Genomic DNA, 25308 nt, shown 5'->3' on the forward strand with positions numbered 1-25308 from the left:
ATTGGTCTGCAGGTGGAAGCCTGAGGAGAGACTACAGGTGGCCCCGATGGAGTTTGCAGAAAGCCCTCCAGAATTGTGCAGTGAACTGAGGACCCCGGTCAGAAATGATGTTAGTGGGCAGTCCATGTAGATGGAAAATGTGCTGGATGAGTAGTTCAGCTGTTTCTTTGGCTGAGGGGAGCTTGGGCAGAGGGATGAAATGAACGGTCTTGGAGAAACGGTCAATGACAGTGAGAATGCATGTATTGCCACCGGAGTTGGGGAGTCCTGTGACAAAGTCCAGGGTGATGTGAGACCAAGGTCGATGTGGAGTCGGGAGGGGTCTTAGCAAGCCGGCAGGGGTTGATTGGCTGTCTTGTTCCAGGAGCATGTGTCGCAGGCTGCCACGAACTCCCAAATGTCCTCCTTGATGGATGGCCACTAAAAGCACTGCTGGATGAGTGCCAGGGTTCGGGCAGCTCCCAGATGACAGGCCAGCTTGGAACCATGACCCCACTGCAGCACCTGGGTATGCACAGGACCGGGAACAAACAGATGGTTAGGAGGAATATTGTTGGGGTTACTTTCACCGGGGTCCTGCTCCAGGGCCTTCTGCATGAGCGTCTCAACCTCTAGAATGGCGGCTCCCACCAGGCAGCATGGAGGAAGGATAATCTCAGGCTACTTGGACTCCTTTTGGTGGGAGGAGAACATCCTGGACAGGGCATCGGGTTTGCCGTTCTTGGAGCCTGGGCGGTAGGAAAGTGTGAAGTTGAACCGGGAGAAAAGACCAACAGGCTTGATGGGAATTAAGGCGTTTGGCAGACTTGAGGTACTCCAGATTCTTGTGGTCGGTCCAGACTAGGAAGGGGAACTCCGACCCCTCGAGCCAGTGCCTCCACTCCTCCAAGGCTAGTTTAACAGCCAGTAGTTCTCGGTCATCGATGTCATAATTCCATTTGGCTGGGGATAGCTGGTGGGAGAAGGAGCATGGGTGGACCTTGTCGTCACTGGCCCTCTGGGAAAGTATAGCTCCAACCCCTGACTCAGAAGCGTCAACCTCAACAATAAACTGCTTGGTTGGATCGGGTGTGGTGAGAATGGATGCTGTGGTAAACCTGTGCTTGAGCATGGAACAGGCTCTCTGCTTCCTCCCCCCACTTGAATTGGGTCTTGGTCGAGGTCAGGGCTGAGAGAGGTCAGGCCACCATGCTGAAGTTGTGAATGAAGCGCCTGTAGAAGTTGGCAAATCCTAGGAAGCGCTGGAGCTCTTGTCTTGAAGATGGGGTGAGCCAATCGGCAACTGCTTCGAGCTTGAGGGGGTCCATCTGGATCCTTGCCGGGGAAATGATGAATCCCAGAAACAAGACAGAGCTCTGGTGAAATTCGCTCTTTTCTAGCTTAATGAACAACTTGTTCTCTAGCAGGCGCTAGAGGACCTGCCGGACATGACCCCAATGTTCCTCCAGGGAGTGGAAAAAGATCAGGATGTCATCCAGGTACACGAAAATGAAGATGTTTAGGAAGTCCCTTAAGACATCGTTAACGAGTGCCTGGAAGACCGCAGGCATGTTGGTCAGGCCGAAAGGGACCACAAGGTACTCAGTGACCAGTGGTGGTGTTAAAGGCTGTCTTCCACTTGTCCCCCTCCCTGATCCTGATGAGATGGTATGCATTGTGTAGCTCTAGCTTGAATACCTTGGCTCCCTGGAGTAGTTCAAAGGCCATGGTCATGAGTGGTAGTGGGTAGCGGTTCTTGACCATGATGGCGTTGAGACCCCGATAGTCAATGCAGGGGTGGAGTGACTTGTCCTTCTTTTTGACAAAGAACCCTGCCCCTGCTGGGGAGAAGGAAGGGGGGGGGGAGAGTTGATCCCAGCTGCCAGCAATTCGGTGATGTACTTTTCCATGGCTTGTCTTTCGGCGGGAGAAAGAGAGTAGAGGCATCCCTTGGGTGGCACTGTCCTGGGAAGGAGGTCAATACCACAGTTGTAGGGTCTGTGAGGAGGGAGGGACACTGCTAAGGTCTTACTGATAACTAGCTTAAGGTCCAGATATTCTGGAGGCACATGAGAGAGGTCAGGAAACTCACTGACTGAGGGCTGTGGTGGTTTGGTGGGAGGCAGAGCGGAGTTTAGACAGGATGCCAGGCAGGAAGGACTCCAGCCTAGGATGGAGTTAATAGTCCAGTTAAGGTGGGGATTGTGCTGCATTAACTATGGTAATCCTAGGATGATGGGTACGTGGGGGTTGTTCATGATGTGAAGCTGGATGGTTTCTGAGTGGTTACTGGAAATCCTTAGGGTGAGTGGAGTGGTAAGGTGGGTGATGCTGGTCAAGCCGGTGCCATTGAGTGTCAGGACCGTGAGAGGGACATCAAGAGCAAGTAGCGGGATTCCCAGACACTTGGCAGTGGCGGAGCAGATCAGGTTCCTGTCCGCCCCTGAGTCGACGAGGGCCTGGAGGTGGGGATACTGTTGTCACAGATAATGATGACAGGAAGTAATGGATGATTAGCGGGGGACTGGTTCCGAGCGTTGCCCACCAGGGCCCCTTGATTCACTGGTGGGCTCGTCCTTTTAGCGGGTAGGCTTGGCAGATGTGTCTCAGCTGACCACAGTAGAAGCAGGCCCCCGTGCTCTGCCAGCGATGTCGTTCCTCTGCTGACACCCGAACGCGGTCTACCTGCATGGGTTCGACGGACGCGGCTGGAGGTGGAGAGGAGGAGGGGAGTCTGGAGCGGTTCTTCTCTCTCCTCCATTGCTGGACCCAAGTGTCGATGCGGTTGAGGAGGTCCATGAAGCTGGAGAGGTCTGACGGCAGTTCCCATGATACCAATTCATCCTTGATGGCATTGGACAAGCCATGCCGGAATGCGTCAATCTGGACGTTCTCGTTCCAACCGCACGAAGCCGCCAATGTCTGGAACTTGATAGCGTAATCTGAGGTAGACCGGGACCCCTGCCGCAGCTCCATGAGCTCTCTGGCCGCCTCCCGGATGGACAGAGAATGGTTGAAAGTTTGCCTCATCTCCTTGGAGAAATCCTTGAAACTGGAACAAAAGGGTGCATTGGCATCCCAGACTGCTGTTCCCCACTCTCTGGCCTTGCCAGTGAGGAGCATTATTGTATATGCTACCCAGGAGCATTCTGTGGGGAAGGCCAGAGGTTGCAGCTCTAGGATCAACAAACACTGAGACAAAAATTATCTGCAAGTACCTGGTTCTCCATCATAGGGCTGAGGCGCTGGAAGTCTCAGTTCATGGAGAAAGGTGGTGGCAGGAGCTGAAGTAAGAGATGGCTAAGCAGGGGTAGGCATGGCTTGACAGTGCTGCATCTGCGTGGTGAGAAGGTTGAGTGCGTTATACAGGGTGGCGAGGTTCTGGGTAATTTGTTGTTGGTCTTATTGGTGGGTCCCGAGGAGAGTCCCTTGCTGCTGGATGGCTGTTCTCAGATGGGCGAGTTCCACTGGATCCATGTTGGCCAGAACGTACTGTTAGGATTGATGGAGGTGTGGTGAAGTTAGGATCCAAGAGCTGAACACAGACAGTAATCCAATAAATATGATTTAATTCAGGGAAGAAAGGGCATGGCAAAAAGGTAAACAAACAGGACAAAAAACAAATGGCAAAAATAGTCCAGACAAAATGAGACAAACAACTTGACAAAAACATGAGACAGGCAAAGACAAAAACGCTAGTGCAAAAAAAAAACACAAACAAGAAAAGACCCTTAGTGCAAGAAACCATGAACCAGAAATAACCCTTAGTGCAAAAAAACATGAACCAGAAGAATTCTAGTGCAAAAACCATGAACAAGAAAGTCACTACAGAGCAAAACCATGAGAAGCAAGAGAGGCACAGAAACAGCTAGAGAAGCAAACAAGACATTCCGGCAAAGTCTAACGCTGAGAACGGCTTATTTATACACAGCAGTGAAAACCAGGAAGTGAATACGGGTGAGAAGGGATTCCTGTCCCGGATCCGGATCGGCTCTGGCATGAGCGATCCATAATGTCCGGAGTGGATGTCCAGGGCGGAGCATGACAATTTGCTAGCTACATCAGTGCAAAACAAAACCTTTATCTTAAATTTTTAAAGAATATTGTAATTGTTATCCATTTATAGTTATATTTTAATGTTGTGGAATGTCAGTGAAACAATTAAGTTAATCAGTTACTTAGTTATTGCTTACATTATAGCAGGTATAAACAGTTGTTCCTTCAACAGTCTTCCTGTTGTTTGAAGTATCCACCATACAAGTCCCTGTGTAAGTTGGTACTACAGAAATGATAATGTAGCAAACAATAATGTATTGAATTCTGGATCCTGATTGGTCAAAAGGTTTTAAATAATTTTCAGCCACAAATCACAGGTTTATATTATTGTGCTTGTTGTAATTTGCCATTCTTTCATTCATGAGAGTGTCATGTAATAATAGGATCATGTTTTGCTGATGTTCCACAGTATTAAATGTAACAATAAGGGGATAAAAAGTATGTGACCTTCTTTATTAAGTAAAAAAAATTGTAATAGTTGGTAAATTGCTTTTGTATAAGAAGAATAAAACATCTAGGGATATGCTGTTACAGGGTAATTTTACCGATTAAAATCCTGAAAGGAATTGTCCTGTGCAATGACTTCTGTGTTCTGCATTCACTTCTTTACAGAGGTGATATGTTCCAGACCTAAAGTGCCAAATGACATGAACATAAGCCCAAGCAAAGAGGAGTACAATATTGGCTCCAGTTTCTCTCTGAGCTGCTCGGACAGTGCCATGAGTCCATCAGGACCATATTACTACACTTGCACTAATGCACTCACCTGGGACCCATCCATCCCTGATGACATACACTGCAAAAGTGGTACAATTAAAATCCACATCTTGGAAAATTCCAGTTGTTTGTTTAATCAGTGGTGTTTAATTTCTGTTCCGTGCTTGTTTACTTGAGAGCATGTCAACTGAGGTTCAGTAACCTTTCACATAAGCTTTTGCATTTCCATTGCTGTGTAGTACAGTATATCCACACAAGACAAGAGCACATTAACACTGCAAGCATGGAAGACCTTGAACTTGATGTTTTGTTGTGAGAATATCACATTAACCAAACTGTGTGTGTGTGTGTATATATATATATATATATATATATATATATATATATATATATATATATATACACACAGTACTGCAGTATTGTGCAAAAGTCTGGGGCACCCTATTTGTTTCATACGAACGTTGTTATAGATTTCTATTTTATGACTTTGACATTATTGAGTCAGATAGAAAAACATTTTAGAGTTCCAAATGTTCGCTTTATTTATTATGGCTTACTGCTGTTTATAAATTTTTTTTTATGGTGAAACACTACATTTCTTTATTTTTTTAAGCCATTTTTTGTCTACAGCATTTCTTTGCATGTGCCTAAGACTGTTGTGTGTATATATATATATATATATATATATATATATATATATATATATATATATATACACACAACATATAACATATAACATAACGTATATATATATATATATATATATATATATATATATATATATATCCATCCATTCATTATCTGTAGGTGCTTATCCTGTCCAACAAGGTCACTGGCAAGCTGGAGCCTATCCCAGCTGACTATAGGCAAGAGGCAGGGTACACCCTGGACAAGTCGCCAGGTCATCACAGGGCTAACACATAGACACAGACAACCATTCACACTCACACCTACGATCAATTTAGAGCCACCAATTAGCCTAACCTGCATGTCTTTGGACTGTGGGGGAAACCGGAGCACCCGGAGGAAACCCACGCAGACATGGGGAGAACATGCAAACTCCACACAGAAAGGCCCTCGTCGGCTGCTGGGCTTGAACCCAGGACCTTCTTGCTGTGAGGCAACAGTGCTAACCACTTCATCGTGCCTCTCTCTCTCTCTCTGTATATATATATATATATATATATATATATATATATATATATATATATATATATATATATATATGGGAGAGAGAGAGAGAGAGAGAGACAGCAAGAAGGTCCGGGTTCGAGCCCCGTAGCTGGCGAGGGCCTTTCTGTGTGGAGTTTGCATGTTCTCCCCGTGTCCACGTGGGTTTCCTCCGGGTGCTCCGGTTTCCCCCACAGTCCAAAGACATGCAGGTTAGGTTAACTGGTGACTCTAAATTGACCGTAGGTGTGAATGGTTGTCTGTGTCTATGTGTCAGCCCTGTGATGACCTGGCGACTTGTCCAGGGTGTACCCCGCCTTTCGCCCGTAGTCAGCTGGGATAGGCTCCAGATTGCCTGTGACCCTGTAGAACAGGATAAAGCGGCTAGAGATAATGATATATATATATATATATATTTTTTTTTTTCCCCCTATTGTCTGTCCATCTGATCATCCTGAGATATTCATTCTCAAGTGTGAGAATTTAGCTGGAATTAGCATTGTAACTAGCAAATCAACTGACTCGATTCTGGAAGTGACCCAAATAGGGTCAGCCACAGCAAGGTCAAATGTCTGAAATAGTTTTTCTTTAATAGTTTCCTTCCTGTATATCATACACAAATATTACTTACATATACATGTTCATGTACTCAAGGCCTATTTTCTTGCTATGATTTTTGCCATCTGTGTCTGTCTGAAAATCTGTGTTAGCATGACATCTTAAGAAAGAGTGGTTGAATGTTTGTAGAATTTATATGGAATTGTCAGAGTAACCAGCAAATCAACTTACTAGATTTGAGAATTGGTCCCAACAGGGTCAAGGTCAAAGCAAGGTGAAATGTGAAATAGTTTTTCTTAAAGTTTTTTGTTGTTGAAATGGTAGAAACCTGCTTATAGGTGTGAGTTGTTATTACATTTGTTAAAAATATATAATGAACATTATTATTTGAACACAGATGAGCCCTTTATACCAGATAGCAGCTGTGGGTTGGGAGAACGGCGTGTGGGTGGCACATGTGTCTGCATTCCTCGAGAAGACTGCAGGTGAGTGCTTATTAATTACCCACATTCAGGGACAAATTTTTTGGTGTGAGGCAGGGACACAAGTATTCAGATTTTAAAGGATACCTTCACTTAGCATTTGATGTCACAGTGGGATATTGATAATGCTTGGACAGTTACAATGGTGTTTAATAGGAGAAAACATAATTTTAAATTTAATTTTATTAGCTTTGCCATAGCGAGATATATATGTACATACATTATGGCTGGGAAACCATGACAGCTTGCGACAATTACAGTGGCCCCATTGTACTTAACCTGCATGTCTTTTGAACTGTGGGGGAAACCGAAGCACCCAGAGGACATACAGTTATCCATGGACATATTATGAAATCAAGATTCCCTGGGCAAGAAAGCCTCCTGCCCAACCACCTCCCCCCAGCATCTGGGGCGGTGGGTGCATGCACAGCAAAAAGTAACTCACAGTCCAGCCACCCTGTGCTTACATGACATATTTTCAGTCATACCTGTAGATAACCTGTTTGGGAGTCCATGTAGCCCTTGTATATTGCTGCAGGCCTTTTAGGGTCTCTTGAGGGTCAACCTTGGAACAGTGGGTTTTACTGAGTGCAGGCTGTTAGGGCACTTGTGACCTTTGGGTCCCTGTGCCTGAGCACTTTGTAACAGTAACAATCAAAGGTACAGAGGAGTTTGCAGTCACATGACAAGGTATGTTGTTTCTAGTTAACTTCAAGAACAAAAAAAAACAGAGGCTGATGAGGCTGCTATTATGAATTGATAACTAACTTCTCATAGATGTTCCATAACAATAAATATAAATAGAAACAATAAAATAGTGTGAAAACTATGGCTTAACAGAGTCACCATTGAATCTGTCCTGGTTTATGGGTCAACTACCTGGACACTCACCTCCAAACTCCAATCCTCACTTGATGGTGCCTTTATAAGAATGTTAAGAACAGCTTTAAATATCTCCTGGAAAGACTATCTAACAAATAAAGAACTATACGGATTTATTCCCCCCCATATCAGCAACCATCCAGGAGAGAAGATTACAGTTTGCTGGCCACTGCTGGTGCAACAAGGAAGAGCTGGCTAGCGAGCTCCTTCTATGGCAGCCCAAACACGGTACTACCTCTGTGGGTCGTCCCACACGTACCTACATCAATCAACTGTGGGACGACACGGGCTGTCTAGCAGAAGAACTGCCTGCGGCAGTGCAGGATAAAGTCGGTTGGAGAGGCAGGGTCGTGGGGGTCCGAGCTTGCTCGACATGATTGATTGATTGAGTGTGAAAACTAAAAATTGTAATTATTGACAAATCACTGTGGTCTGCTTCATGTTGGGCTGTATCAAGCCACCCGGGTGTGTTAGAATTGATTATGTCTTATGCCTTATATTAGCAATTATTTTCATTACATTATGTGGACATGAAAATTACCTATGTGTTATGGAAAATCCATTAATCTTTTGTAGGAAGTATAAGAACGACATTTGTGCTTTGGATGTGACAAAAGGCAGTGCCAGGATGATATCTTTCTGCTCCTTTCATGCTGATCGTTGCCATGAGGACAAGCTGCACTTCATTAATAATGGTCCTTGTAAAGGTGACGTGAACTGGGCCAGGTTCAGGGCCAGCATTTCTGAGAAAAGCTCAGTACAACAGCCATGTGGATCAGACACCTGTTATGAGTGGGAGACCTGCTCAGGTACATCTGTTATGAGTAACACGATACACACACTTCTGCAGGCAAGAGTTGTTATTTATCTACATTAATAGAATTAACAGAATGAATGACAGTGACAACATGTACAATACCAGCTGTAAATGTTAATTCACTGCTGAAGATTTTTCAGTGCAGCCAATCGTCTGAGTAGACATTTCATTCATGACTGATTCAGTCTTTCTGAATGAGTCAATACATCAAATGAATCAGTATGGGTCATTGCCATGGGCTGAGTCATTACTTTCATTCAGTTGCTGCTGGTGGGCTTCGCAATTGCAAAATGTAAAATTGAAACTTTGAAGCCAAAGTACTACATTTCCTACATAACATATGCATAATTGACTTCCTGTGTTATATGTTTATATTTTAGTGATTTTCATGTGAGTCACATTCTAAACCTGATCTGTGCCCTTTAACACAGTGAATCCTTTTACCCACTATCAGTGAGTCAGTGTCAGTCTCAGTAAAGTAGTAAAGACTAAAAACTTGTCTCTGAAATGGCCTGTACCAGGCTCTTATAATTGCTGTTTCCATTTTCACAAGAGATAATAAGTTTGTTGATATGCTGTCATAAAGTGATAAAGGCAAATTACTAGCTCCTGTAAATTCCCTGGATTAATCATGTGATACAGGTCCTATGATGCCTCCTTGAGCCACTATTCTACAACCCCGATTCCAAAAAAGTTGGGACAAAGTACAAATTGTAAATAAAAACGGAATGCAATAATTTACAAATCTCAAAAACTGATATTGTATTCACAATAGAACATAGACAACATATCAAATGTCATGACATCGCTTTTTTTTTTCTATTTCCGGTTTCCGGTTGTGAGTGAACGCTGGCGCGTTTGGCTGCCGCTACTCCCCGGGTCTGTTTGTGGTTGACCTCTGCCTATCTTCATCTATTCTGCCTAGTATTTATTGTCATGTCAGTTTAGCCATCCGAATTCAATGAACTTTCTTACTAAACGTACGTCTGGGTCGCTGACCGTTTGATTATTTTATTGGATGTGTGTTTGCTGGCCTGTTTACCTGTGCGCTAAGCATCAGGCTACCTGTTTGACCCACATCCCCGGATGTTTCAACTCTGCCTGGGGTTACACGAGTGAACTGTTGGAAGGCATAGGCTACCCCCCGCTATAACCTGTGGATTGAGTTGGCCAACTGGACCAAAACGGTCTCCCTAAACCCAGCATTATAACTTGTGGACCCTACCTTCTCCATTGCGAGTGGATTAATTACTGCTGTACGTGTATTATGCCACTGGTGAGCAAACGTTTTCCCTAACCTCAGGGCTACCTATGATTCTACTCTACTACGAGTGGCCTTAACTGTTTGGATTACCTATGGATTGTATCTGACTCTGGATCATCTGCTGAGTGGAGTGTTGCGGATTACCTGTGGATTGTATTTGACTCCAGATCAACTGTCATCGTGGGATGGTCTGTCGGTGAGTGCCTGTTGTGCCACGTTTCTGTGCGAGCCCTCTCGGGGGTACTCTGCTGACATTGGTTGCTACTTAGTGAGTAGGTCCCTTATGCATGCCAGTGGTTACTCTGCCTGGCTAACGTACTAGATTCATGTAGGCTTATCTGTGCGAGCCCTCTCATCGGTAGCCCAGGACAACTTAGTAGGTGTCTTGCTTTCTGTTTCAGTGGGTAAGCCCCCTTACTTATGCTTGTCGGTGGCCGCTCTTGTTGGCTAACGCACTAGATTTCCCTAGGCCACCACTGCAGATTATGCCCCTGCCGTGAACTCGCGGCGATACGAGTCATTACATCTGCTTGCCTCTGTCTCCCACTCCTCCCGATGCGACATATGGTGGTGCTGCTCTGGAGCCTTGTCCAGGGGCTCTGGCTGCTGTCACCAGTGCTCTGTCAATTCCTGCATGAACTGTTGCACTCAACGATGGCCTTAAAATATTCAGCGGCATTCCTGCACAGCCTACGCAAGGACTCGTATAAAATCCCCAACGCCCTTAAAATACACCAACACCTTGGCATTCTACGTTGTCGGCCGAAATACATCCATAGAGGCTCTCGTAGGTCGCTTTCCCATTTCTCCCACTCCAATAACATTGATTCTATCTGGAATCAGTATTGCAAATACACCGGTGTTGCTGAGGAGCGCTCTGTAAATGTGGACAATTTATGTACTGCAAAATTATCTGAGCCATCTCTAACACATGGCTCTACCACACTGTTGTCATTTGCTCTTTTAAACGTGTGATCCCTTAATAACAAAGGGCCATTCATCAACGATTTAACAACAGATGAAGACTTGGACTTTGTGTTTAACAGAGACTTGGCAACTTCCTAATGAGTATATGTCGCTAAATGAAGCTGCGCCTCCAGGTTATACTTTCCTTGATAAACCCCACCTGTCAGGGCGCGGGGGAGGTCTGGCTGTAATACATCGCTCTTGTTTTAAAGTTGTGTCTGTGCCCCTGCAGGTTTTTACATCTTTTGAGTGTCTTGCTTTAGGTTTTACTGGGAGCCTACCATTATTCATTTTACTGGTATACAGACCCCCAAAGGTATCCTCTGTTTTTATAACTGAATTTACTGAAATGCTCTCTTCTCTATGTCCCAAGTATTCCTCCATTCTTGTTCTGGGTGACTTTAACATACATGTTGACTCTTACCATTGTAACTTTGCCCATCAATTTTTAAATGTTTTAAACTGCTATGATTTTACTCAGCACATACATTTCCCTACACACTCAAAAGATCACACTCTTGATCTTGTATGCTCCAGTGGAACATCCCCACATGACATTGTCCCTAAAGACCTCGCTATCTCTGACCATATAGCCATTCTTTTCCATCTTGCTGTCCCTGTGTCTCATCACCGCCTCCGCCCCCCTCGCTCCATCACATATCAGAACACCAGAAACATCAACACGGCTGAGTTATCTGACCTACTACAATCCCGACTTTCAGTCCTACCACTCAGTCCGTCCTCTGATGACCTTGTAACATCCTATAACTCCAACCTCTCCTGTACACTCAACAAACTTGCCCCCCTGAAAACATGTACCGTCTCCTTTTCTCACTCAGCTCCGTGGTTTACACCTGAGCTGAGGGCAATGAAGGCAGCTGGCCATAGGCTTGAGCGGCTCAGTAGAAAGACTGGGCTAACTGTCCACTTACAAGCCTATAAAGACCATGTTCTGGCCTATAAGGAAGCCCTTAACAAGGCTAAGTCCTGTTATTACAGCGCGATCATCAGCAAAGGTCAGAGCAACCCCAGAGCTCTCTTCTTCACTGTGAACAAAATCCTCCAACCTTCAAAACCCTTCCCACTTACACCATCAACAGATCTTTGCTGTGAGTTTCTGAACTATTTCGGAAACAAGATCAGTACCATCTACAACCAGCTACAGTCTCTCTCTTCACCCACTTTGAATGATGGCCCATCTCTCCCCATAACCCCCCCTCAACTGTTGTCCTTCTTCTCTGCTATTAGTGAAGAAACTGTCCACGATCTTGCCACCAAGGCCAGGCCTACCACCTGCCTCCTGGACCCCATGCCCACCCCTCTAGTCAAAGCCTGCCTGCCAACTCTCTGTCCCCTCCTTGCCAACATCATCAACACTTCTCTCCAGACAGGCGTTGTTCCTAATTCTTTAAAAACTGCAGCCATCATGCCTGTAATAAAAAAAATCTGGAGCTGCAGTGGATGATTTTAAAAACTACCGCCCTATTTCAAACCTTCCCTTCATCTCCAAGCTGCTAGAGCGTACTGTGGCCTCACAGCTCCAGGACCACATGACGGCGTGTAGCCTGTGGGAGGAACTGCAGTCTGGCTTCAGGGCTAAACATAGCACAGAAATGGCCCTTGTGAAGGTCGTCAATGACCTACTGATAGCTGCTGACACAGGACACTTCAGCATCCTCCTGTTGCTCGACCTGACGGCTGCATTTGACACGGTTTGCCACAACACTCTACTTACACGGCTAGAAACTCTTCTGGGCATCACTGGCACTGCACTTTCCTGGTTTAGGTCTTATCTCACGGGTAGGGAACAGTTTGTCTCCATTGGTGATTTCCGGTCCCCTAGTGCACCCCTCCTCCATGGTGTTCCCCAAGGTTCTGTTCTAGGCCCCCTGCTCTTCATCATCTACATTCTCCCCCTGGGTTACATTCTCTGCCAGCATGGCCTACACTTTCACTGCTATGCTGATGACACACAAATTTACATTCACTCTAAACCCTCTCACTCACTTCCCCTTTCACAACTGTCCACCTGTCTCAACGATATAAGCAACTGGATGACACATAATTTTCTAAAACTCAACCATACCAAGACAGAAGCCATAGTCATCGCCACTCCGACATTGCTGAAAAAGTTAAACACTACACAGTTTTCCATTCCTGGCTACTTCACCACTACCTAATCTGAAGTAAAAAACCTGGGTGTCATTATCGATTCTGTTCTCTCCTTTGACTCACATATAAAACATATCACTAAAACTGCATTTTTTCATCTTAATACCATCTCCAAACTCCGCCCTTCTCTCAGCCTTACTACTGCCCTCGTTCATGCTTTCATCACCTCTAGACTTGATTATTGCAATGCCCTGCTCATTGGTCTTCCAGCTAAATCTATCAACAGATTACAATACATCCAAAACTCTGCAGCTAGACTACTCACACACACCAGACCTTGGCATCACATAACACCCATCCTCCATCAATTACACTGGCTTCCTGTTCAATATCGCATCCAATTCAAAATTCTCCTGCTTGTCTACAAGGCCCAACACAACCTAGCACCCACATACCTCACTAGTCTCCTTAACCCATACCTACCCACTCGCACTTTATGCTCCTCTGACATGCTTCTTTTGTCCATCCCCTCCACGAACCTCCGCTCCATGGGTGACAGGGCATTTAGTGTTGCCGGCCCTAAACTCTGGAACAACCTCCCACTTTCACTGAGACAATGCACTTCCCTTTTGTCATTCAAATCCACGCTTAAAACTCACCTCTTCAGCCTTGCTTTCCCTGCACAATGATATCTTATTGATTTTTATTATTTTATCCCATTTATTTTATTTTATTTGCTTCTTTCTCTGATTATATTTTGTATCATGATACAATGCCTTTTACCATGTACTTATTGATTTTTATTTGTTTCTTTTCCTTTTACATATATTACTGACCTGCATTTTTTTTTATTATTTTATTACCCATCTTGCTATTGTTTTAACATTCTAGTATTTTAACATTCTGTACTGTAAAGTGTCCTTGGGTACCTTGAAAGGGGCTACAAATAAAATTTATTATTATTATTATTATTATTATTATTATTATTATTATTATTATTAAAAGTGAGACATTTTGAAATTTCATGCCAAATATTGGCTCATTTGAAATTTCATGACTGCAACACATCTCAAAAAAGTTGGGACAGGGGCAATAAGAGGCTGGAAAAGTTAAAGGTACAAAAAAGGAACAGCTGGAGGACCAAATTGCAACTCATTAGGTCAATTGGCAATAGGTCATTAACATGACTGGGTATAAAAAGAGCATCTTGGAGTGGCAGCGGCTCTCAGAAGTAAAGATGGGAAAAGGATCACCAATCCCCCTAATTCTGTGCCGACAAATAGTGGAGCAATATCAGAAAGGAGTTCAACAGTGTAAAATTGCAAAGAGTTTGAACATATCATCATCTACAGTGCATAATATCATCAAAAGAGTCAGAGAATCTGGAAGAATCTCTGTGCATAAGGGTCAAGGCCAGAAAACCATACTGGGTGCCCGTGATCTTCGGGCCCTTAGACGGCACTGCATCACATACAGGCATGCTTCTGTATTGGAAATCACAAAATGGGCTCAGGAATATTTCCAGAGAACATTATCTGTGAACACAATTCACCATGCCATCCGCTGTTGCCAGCTAAAACTCTATAGTTCAAAGAAGAAGCCGTATCTAAACATGATCCAGAAGCGCAGACATCTTCTCTGGGCCAAGGCTCATTTAAAATGGACTGTGGCAAAGTGGAAAACTGTTCTGTGGTCAGACGAATCAAAATTTGAAGTTCTTTATGGAAATCAGGGACACCGTGTCATTCGGACTAAAGAGGAGAAGGATGACCCAAGTTGTTATCAGCGCTCAGTTCAGAAGCCTGCATCTCTGATGGTATGGAGTTGTATTAGTGCATGTGGCATGGGCAGCTTACACATCTGGAAAGACACCATCAATGCTGAAAGGTATATCCAGGTTCTAGAGCAACATATGCTCCCATCCAGGCGACGTCTCTTTCAGGGAAGACCTTGCATTTTCCAACACGACAATGCCAAACCACATACTGCATCAATTACAGCATCATGGCTGTGTAGAAGAAGGGTCTGGGTACTGAACTGGCCAGCCTGCAGTCCAGATCTTTCACCCATAGAAAACATTTGGCGCATCATAAAATGGAAGATATGACAAAAAAGGCCTAAGACAGTTGAGCAACTAGAATCCTACATTAGACAAGAATGGATTAACATTCCTATCTCTAAACTTGAGCAACTTGTCTCCTCAGTCCCCAGACGTTTACAGACTGTTGTAAAGAGAAAAGGGGATGTCTCACAGTGGTAAACATGGCCTTGTCCCAACTTTTTTGAGATGTGGTGTTGTCATGAAATTTAAAATCACCTAATTTTTCTCTTTAAATGATACATTTTCTCAGTTTAAACATTTGATATGTCATCTATGTTCTATTCTGAATAAAATAGGGAATTTTGAAACTTCCACATCATTGCATTCCGTTTTTATTTACAATTTGTACTTTGTCCCAACTTTTTTGGAATCGGGGTTGTATAACTCTAGTACCTGTATATATTTGTGATCAGATGAACAGAGTCTGAACCACTGCTTAAATTATTAATGTGACAGTGCATAACACTCAACTTATAGGCTGTACTATACGAGTCCTTTCTCTCCAGTAAAAAGAGCCAATCATGCTGTTGGTTAAGACATAAACAACAAAGTTGTACCAATCAGATTCTTTTATTGATGCACAGATATGTATGTCTTTTTACTCCTTATATACAGTTATGGAGAAATATGCAACCTGTTATTTGAGACAGGTACTACACATTATTTACACTGTTTTGGTTACATTTAAACAGTGATATGAACTTTTTGCAAAAAGGTTTAGGTTGTCTTTGTTTATTCTTAGCTTATTTTTTATTTCCAGAAAAACTGCAAAAACTTCAAGGCTGCCAATAAATCTGAGCATAACTAGAATAACTTATTAAATAGCCAGTATAGTAGCATAGCTAATAGACTAGCTAACAAAGATAAAAACAAAGATAAGAAGAACTACATAATATACTTGCATGCCAAATAAACTATACTATAGAATATCTATTCCATGTCCCAACAGCCAGCCGCTGTGTCCGGGGATCAGGTCGTCGAGGCCCCTGCCTTCGGCTGCCACCCAATCCACACTGCACCAGTCCCCTACTGCTACCTCTGTGGGTGGTGAACCCACAGGAGGTTGGGCCCACGTCACCTCTTCGGGCTGAGCCTGGCCGGGCCCCATGGGCAAAGGCCCGGCCACCAAGCGCTCGCATACGAGCCCCAACCCCGGGCCTGGCTGCAGGGTGGGGCCCCGGCTGCATCATACCGGGCGACGTCACGGTCCTCGTTTTTTTCTCCATAGGGGTTTTGGTGAACTGCTCTTGGTCTGGCCTGTCACCTAGGACCTGTCTGCCTTGGGAAACCCTGACAGGGGCATAATGCCCCTGACAACATAGCTCCTAGGATCATTCAAGCACACAAACCCCTCCACCACAATAAGGTGGCAGTTCTAGGAGGGGCTTGGTGGAGAAGTCCTGCCTCAAGTGGAGGAGTTTAAGTATCTCGGGATCTTGTTCACGAGTGAGGGAAGGATGGAGCGCGAGATCGACAGGCGGCTCGGTGCAGCCTCCGCAGTGATGCGGTCGCTTTACCGGTCCGTCGTGGTGAAGAAGGAGCTGAGCCAAAAGGCGAAGCTCTCAATTTACTGGTCGATCTACGTTCCGACTCTCACCTATGGTCATGAGCTTTGGGTAATGATCGAAAGAACAAGATTGCGGATACAAGCGGCCGAAATGAGTTTCCTTCGCAGGGTGGCTGGGCGCTCCCTTAGAGATAGGGTGAGAAGCACAGTCACTCGGGAGGAGCTCGGAGTAGAGCCGCTGCTCCTCCACATCGAGAGGAATCAGCTGAGGTGGCTCGGGCATCTTTTTCGGATGCCTCCTGGATGCCTCCCTGGGGAGGTGTTCCAGGCATGTCCCCCCGGGAGGAGGACCCGGGGAAGACCCAGGACACGCTGGAGGGACTATGTCTCTCGGCTGGCCTGGGAACGCCTCGGTGTTCTTCCCGAGGAGCTGGCCGAGGTGTCTGGGGAAAGGGAAGTTTGGGCTTCCCTGCTTAGACTGCTGCCTCCGCGACCCGGTCCCAGATAAAGCGGAAGAAGACGAGACGAGACGATAGAATATCTAATGGAATATACAAGCATAACTAATTAGCCAGCTAATATACTATCATAGCTAAAGCAATAGCTAAAATAGGATCACAGTTAAAGGACTAGCTAGCATACTAGTACAGTGTCTAGATCAGCTAATATTTTATTATCACCAATGATCTTACTAATGTGCATGCATGGTTAATTATAAAACTCATGTAGCATCCATCCATTATCCGTAACCGCTTATCGTGTGCAGGGTTGCAGGCAAGCTGGAGCCTATTCCAGCTGACTATGGGCAAGAGGCGGGGTACACCCTGGACAAGTCGTCAGGTCATCGCAGGGCTGACACATAGAGACAAACAACCATTCACACTCACATTCATACCTATGGTCAATTTAGAGCCACCAATTAGCCTAACCTGCATGTCTTTGGACTGTGGGGGAAACTGGAGCACCTGGAGGAAACCCACACAGACATGGGGAGAACATGCAAACTCCACACAGAAAGGCCCCTGTCAGCCACTGGGCTCAAACCCAGAACCTTCTTGCTGTGAGGCGACAGTGCTAACCACTACACCACTGTGCCGCCCACTCATATAGCAGTATAGCAATAATAAATTTCTATACTACAAGCTAATATAGGAGCACACTGACTAGCTAATATACTAACATCAAAAATAGAGCAACTAAAATAGTGCCAAATCTGTCTGAGTAGGCTAATGTCCTAACTAATTTGTAAATACTATACCTATCATATTCTGACGAGTTTAAAACAGCTGTTTTTGGTCCTCTTTTTTATCCCCAGTGTCGGGTGTGTGTGTGTGCAAAGTTCCCAGAGATTGTCCAAAGACTGAGGGACAAACCTACTGTGTGAACATCCCAAGACTTCAGCGCCAGAGGACCTTCAATCTGTGTAACATGGCTGCCACGAAGTGCAGCGGCTTTGACTTGGAAATTATTCATGAAGGTGTATGTAAAAGCCCCTAAATTGATTTATACTCAATATTTACACACAGAATGGCTAACTCTGACATACCAATCCTGTATGTATACCTGATCATTTAGGGTTTTATACTGATATCGTCAACCACAGAGCTTACATTTTCTATACATTTTCAGAATTACTTTGTATTAAATATTTATGTGGAACACTATAATGAATAAAGTTATTTTCAAGTGTAATGTGTGTCTTGGCCTTTATAGTGAGAATTTAGTGAAACATTAATGTATAGTTTCATCCTTTACACCAAATGGTTAGCGTTTAGTAACTAACACCTAATAGAACCTTTAATTCACAATTTTTAAAAATTTAATTTTTGTATATTTTGCATTTGTACGAGGCCTTTAGTCTCACACTATATTCAGTGCTAAAACAGATTAATACTTATCATTCAAATGATTTTTTACACCGTTTTGATTGGCTGAGCGAACTGCAAATATCTGCTTACAAATAATGGTCTGTTCATGCGCATTATGCTGGAAAGCCATTTTGCTGCAAATAATGGTTTGCTCGTGTGCAGTTACTCCACACTTTTGTCAATGTGGCTTACTTCCCCAAATTGTCAATAATTTAGCTTCTTTAATTGAAAGTAAAAACAGAGAAAACATGAAAAACTTGTTGCATGAACTTTATAATCTCATCTCATCTCATCTCATCATCTCTAGCCGCTTTATCCTGTTCTACAGGGTCGCAGGCAAGCTGGAGCCTATCCCAGCTGACTACGGGCGAAAGGCGGGGTACACCCTGGACAAGTCGCCAGGTCATCACAGGGCCGACACATAGACACAGACAACCATTCACACTCACACCTACGGTCAATTTAGAGTCACCAGTTAACCTAACCTGCATGTCTTTGGACTGTGGGGGAAACCGGAGCACCCGGAGGAAACCCACGCGGACATGGGGAGAACATGCAAACTCCGCACAGAAAGGCCCTCGCCGGCCACGGGGCTCGAACCCAGGACCTTCTTGCTGTGAGGCGACAGCGCTAACCACTACACCACCGTGCCGCCTAACTTTATAATCAGTATTTCAAAAAAAATTGAATGATCAAACAATTATTGAACTTGGTTTTCACAAAATATCATAATTTGTTCTTGTCTCGCAAACAATTATTTGCCTCTGCTTTCAGCAGAGGCAAATAATTGCTTGCTCGACCCTAACAAATCATGATATTTTGTTCAACCTCGTCCAATAATTGCTTATTATTTATTAGAGACTATGAAGATGCATTGCACATACTGCAACCATAATAACTCTTATCAGCTCTTATTGTCCTTGCTAGTATTGGCTAACTAATTAGTCCAGCTTGCTTGGAAGATTAATTATTGTGAGAAAAATTGATGAAATATTAATTTCCTAAAACCTCTGGACCTGGAACTACAATTGACTCCCAGTAAAAAGTTCAAAAAGTGCTGTTTTGGTAAGTTCTAAACTTTTTTTTTTTTTTGTAGTATCTATGTACTTTGTGGTATTTATATTTTTTTTCTTCCCCAGTTATAATCAGGGAGTTGCTGAATGGAAAAAAAAGTAACAGCTTTGTCCATAGGACCATTGCCATCATGGTGTTATCCACTGTATATTCTAGAATAAACTTTAGGTGAGGATAAAAACTACATTTCTCCTTTAGTTTATCACAATTTACTCAGGCATAGTAACAGTGACAATGTTACTGACACTGGAAATGTATTTTATGATCTGATAATTGTCGAAATATGTTTTATTAATTTTGGGTATGTCTGTCTTGGCAAGCCACACCTCCCAGCACCCTAGGCCTGAAGAGGTTAAATGAAGATTGGTGTAATAAAGATGACAGTCAGTATAAAAATAAACATGAAATAAAGATTGATGTAACTGTGTCAATGAGGAGGTTGTTTGCCTTCACTGTAGCTTTGGAGGCAAACAACAAGCGAGCAAGAGAGTTTGAGCTGCTTGTGTGACTTGAATACATGTACCGTGGGACATCACATTATGTACCAGTAAAATGCCTCCAAAATACACATACTGTTATTTTAATTTATATTACAACACTGGAATATTGCCAATGAAATATTTTTGATTCAGCAATCAACTGTAAGTCTCCTCAAATATTCTCATTGACAGTGTTTCACCAACACATTATCCTCCATGTTTGTTTTTCTCTCTTGGCCTGTACTTGCAACCTGATTGGTTGGGAGTGTCAAAAGTGCAGGCACTTACAGAGATGCGTCACAAACTGGTAACCAAATCCAAAAAAGCATTTGAAATAACTTAAAACATAGCCTGGTCTTAAGCCAGTTTCAGACTGTGCAATTTCACAATATTCTAATATTATTACTAATTTTGGCCAAATTCTATAACATCCATCCATCCATTATCTGTAGCCGCTTATCCTGTCCTACAGGGTCGCAGGCAAGCTGGAGCCTATCCCAGCTGACTATGGGTAAGAGGCGGGGTACACCCTGGACAAGTCACCAAGTCATCACAGGGCTGACGCATAGACACAGAGAAACATTTACACTCACATTCACACCTATGGTCAATTTAGAGCACCAATTAGCCTAACCTGCATGCCTTTAGGGGAAACCGGAGCACCTGGAAGAAACCCACGCAGACACGGGGAGAATATGCAAACTCCACACAGATAGGCCCTCATTAGCAGCTGGGCTCAAACCCAGGACCTTCTTGCTGTGAGACGACAGTGCTAACCACTACACCACCATGCTGCCTCGAATTCTATAACAGTGTGTGTTATATTATATTTTCCATTTGCATTATACAATCTCTTACAATAATGATAGACCTAAAATTAAAGAAAATTACTATGTTCTGCTTACATCAATCAGTGTGAGCTGGAGTCATGCAGAAATCGAGCATAGCATAGTTCTGGGAGGCCATGAAGTCAAGCTCAGTCCTCAAACCCAGCTATATCAGCTGACTGCAGCTGATCTCAGCTAGCCCAGATCAGCTGTCAAGTCAGCTGATTCCTTTCTACACAATCTATTGGCAAATCTCTCCTAGAGCACCTTATTTAAGTTGCTTTATCTTGCCTACCTTTGCTGCTTCCTCTGCAAGCTATTTTGCAACCCACCTCCACCCCAACTCCTCCCCTTTCATGCTGTCTGACTTTAATCAATGTCATTTCTGTATCATTGATGCCTGCTCACAACCCAGTCCAGGCCACCCTCTTCCATTGCTCCATGGTCCAGTTCTGATGCTCACATGCCTATTATAGGCACTTTCCTGGTGGACATGAGTCAGCATGAGCACCCTGACCAGTATGCAGTTACTCAGCCCATGCAAAGCAAGCTGAGATGCGCTGTGCATTCTAACACCTTTCTGTCATAACCAGCATTAACTTTTTCAGCAGTTGTGCAAGTGCTCTTCTGTGGTTCACTGATTGTCCTTCCTTGGACCACTTTCTGATAAAGGATAATCACTGCATACCAGGAACACCCCCATGACCTAAAATTTTGGAGATGTGTTGACCCAGTCATCTAACTATTGCATTTGGCCCTTGTCAAAGAGGCTGAGAGCCCTAAACCATGCCATTTTCATTGCTGCAGCCCTCCTTGCTTTAGCCATTCCACACAGGCACATGGAAGGGCAGAGAGGTCCCATATTCTGACTTTAATCAATGCCATCTTTGTTGTCATTGATGTCTGCTCTGTTCTGCACCCTATGGGGTAGGGGGGAGGGGGGGCATTTGCTGCAGCTCTCCCTGCTTTAGCCTCTCCATGTAGGCATATGGTAGGGCAGGGAGGTGTGCTCTCCCTGCCCAAAGGTTTTCCACATATGCACATGGAAGGGCAGGGAGCTTCCAGAACAGAGCCACCTGCCAAATACAACTTGTTGCAAATATTGCAATGTAAATAATGTTCCTTAACAAAAGTGGTTCTGACAGAAAACAGGTTCACATAAAGACAAAGTGAGCTTGAAGGAAAAAGGATACATTTTCTTGCCATTATGTTTTGTTTACTGTTTGCCATCATCCTCCTGTTGGTGGGTTTTTGTTTGTTTGTTTGTTTGTTTGTTTGTTTGTTTGTTTGTTTGTTTGTTTGTTTGTTTGTCCGTTTTGTTTTGGGGGTTTTTGGTAAAAGCATCATAGGCATGGTTCAGATTACCTGGGAACCAGTGGGAGTTGAGCTCCCATAGTGTGAGAACTGGCTCCCATGAAAGCAGTAAAATCATATATCTGTGGGGGTCTCTAAAAATGCAGCATCATTATATTTTAATCACAAATAAAGCTAATTTTCCTTCAATATACTGAGTAATATTTACATTAAAAAGAGACAAATAGCCTTAAATAATAAGAATAAACATGTTTTCCAAAAGAACACATTACATCTAGGTGCATACTCTCATGAATGCAGCACCACCACGTCACTATGCGTGCAAACTATCCTTTTGAGAGCTCGTGAACATTACACACACACACACACACACACACACACACACACACACACACACACACACACACACACTAATCCTTTCAGAAGAAGAACCACTTGACCTTGGTTTCATTTGTTGGTTAAGTTTTCAAGAAAAAGATCAATAAGTTAGAGACTACTGGCTACCATGTCACTGAAAAAAAGGCTACTACTGGTGCTGATATCATGCTCAGACCTGACACATTTCGGTTTCTGTTAAGGACATTGGACATCAGCATCATGGGTTCCTGGCGCACGACCACAGCCTGCTGAAAACGGACCACTTTGGTCTATTTTGTCTGCATGATGGCAAGAGAATGGCTTTTACTTTCTCTTAGTAGAATGTATTCTCCCTCTGTTTAAAGTGTAGGCTATATGTATAATATAATAAAGTCCCTGATAGGGGCACGCAGGAGATTAGACACTTTTCTTTCTGAAAAAGCAGAGGGGTGTTTGCAATATACCAGGCAAAGATACTATGAACATGGAGCAAGGACAAGCTGTTTGCTGGCATTTCAGTGAAGGAAACAACAATCCTCCCGAGTAGTAATGAAAATTAAAACTAATAATCCAAGAAAATCTTTGACAGAACCAGAACAGATTTCAGAAGCCTTTGTTGATTTTTACGACTCTTTACACCAACTCAGGGGTCTCCACCTATGAGAATGAAATTAAACATTTTCTAGACCAAATCAATGTAATGCAACTACCTAATGGTGCAAAAGAAAAGCTAGACCTGCCTACTGCCCCCACTGAACTTGAAGAAGTAATTTCAAATCTTAAAAATAAAAAGACCCCAGGGCCCTTGTGACTACCCTACTAACAATTTTTGGTTCCCAGAACGTTCCTGGAACACGAGCCTTTGGTTCCAGTTTGGTTCCGGCTATGTTCCCTGAAAGTCATTTTTGGTTCTGTTTAGGTTGTCACTTGGTTGGCAGGAAAGTTTAATTTTGGTTCCCAGAACGTTACTCATGTGGTTCCCATTTGGTTCCCTCACCGTTCTCACATCGTCCCTTTATCCTTGTTCATGTCATGTTTGTTCCCTCAACGTTTCCATATCGTTCCCATAACCTTGTTGGTTACATGTTTGGTTCCCTAGACGTGCTCCTGATGTTCCCCCAACCTTGTTTATTATGTGTTGGTTCCCACAAGGTTCCCCTACAACATTCTAGTAACCTCGTTGGTTACATGTTTGGTTCCCTCAGTGTTCCCCCAATGTTCTTTCCCTCACCATAATGTTGTCATATTTCTGTAGTATGTAATTCATTGTAAAAGTTTTGGTTGCATGACAACTATTTACTTCAGAACATATAAGCAGTGATGAATGACCAGGAAAATGTTGCAGGACTAGAAAGTTTAATAGAAAAAAATATCAAGAATACAACATTGGTAAGGACATCAGCAACACAGTGCAACATTATTATACATTATAAAACATCTGACAACTATAGACAATTATGAAAACTATTTCTTAATAAAATACAATAAAGGCAAAAAATAAGAAAAATTTTAGAAATGCCAAAAACGGGTGCGTGTGCATAGAAGTTGGTGTACGTCTTCAATCTTGAGGACCAGTTGACCTAAAAAGAATAAGAAACAAAACGTTTAACACCAACTTAGTGCCAACGTTTCATTTAATTATTGTGAATATTCAGCGATTGATAAAAGACTTAAGTTTAATTTACCGTCTGTGTGGTGCAAACTTCAGTGCATGCCCAATGCACTCCTCAATATCAGCTACCTTCTTGCCAGGGAAGTTTAAAAAAAAAAAGTTACACATTTAAATCTCAGTCAAACTTGGCATAACACTGATTTGAAAAATGTATGAACACTTACCCGTTATAATTTTGCAAAGGGTTAAGTTCTGGAAAGGCTTTTTTGCTCTCCTCCCCCTCAGGCTGTACTGCGCCAGGACATTGTTGGTAGCCACCTGGCGTAGAATGCGACAAATGGCTGCCCCCGGATTCGCCCCTCCCAGGCGTTCAAGGAAATGTTTCTACAAAAAAAACAAACAAAAACAAGAAAAACATAAGTATACAATGAAAATGAATTTGGAGAGCTTATGTGGTCTACTTTCATTAGCCAAATCAATACATTACCAATGACAATTTATTTCATATATAATTATGTCCAATTAATTACCATTTGGTTCCTTCTTTCTGGTTGAGCCAGACTCCTGTCTAGCTCCTCCAGCGTGCTGCATAGGCCCAACAGCACATCTTCCTGCAGAGGAGGCTGAGGCGGGTTCGAGACCACAGCAGCCGCCAATGTCTCTGACTTCCTCTCCATACCCTTCATCCTCCTTTCCATAGCCTCCATCCTCCTCTCCATAGCCTCCATTCTCCTAGTCATTCGCCCCATGTGCTCTTCCATGGCTAGGTACATTTGTGATAGAATTCATTTTAGTTTTTGAACATAATATACTTGTCATATGTGAAAATGTGTGTATATAGTACTTACTTCTTTTTGTGTCATCCGTCGTCCTCAATAGGAGCCTCTTTCGTTCCTCCAGGACTACAGGTAGAATTGAGATGAAATTCATTTTAGTTTTATACCCAATACACTTTTCCTGTGTGAACATCAACAAGTGTGTATGAAGTATTTATGCCTTATTACGGCAGCCATGCCTGAAGCCCCCTCCTCTTCGCCATGGGTCATTCCTGAAGTTCTTGAAAAGAAAATTGTTAGTGTTTGCTTTCTTGGTTAAGAACTTGTAATCAGATAGTAAATATAAAATTCAAAGCAAATGTACCCTCAACTGGGTCGGATGATGTTTGT

General features: G+C 43.4%; 1 protein-coding gene across 1 annotated transcript in view; it reads left to right on the top strand.

Moving 5' to 3' along the window:
• c6 (complement component 6) overlaps positions 1-18108 on the top strand; it is a 194797-nt gene extending 176689 nt beyond the window's left edge. The window contains exons 19-22 of the mRNA XM_060934862.1: positions 4648-4842; positions 6878-6965; positions 8421-8653; positions 17927-18108. Coding sequence (XP_060790845.1) covers positions 4648-4842; positions 6878-6965; positions 8421-8653; positions 17927-18108 — 698 coding nt within the window. The remainder of the gene's footprint in view (positions 1-4647; positions 4843-6877; positions 6966-8420; positions 8654-17926) is intronic.
• The last annotated feature ends 7200 nt before the right edge of the window (positions 18109-25308 follow it).

This window comes from Neoarius graeffei, chromosome 12, assembly GCF_027579695.1.
Source record: "Neoarius graeffei isolate fNeoGra1 chromosome 12, fNeoGra1.pri, whole genome shotgun sequence".
Lineage (NCBI taxonomy): Eukaryota > Metazoa > Chordata > Actinopteri > Siluriformes > Ariidae > Neoarius > Neoarius graeffei.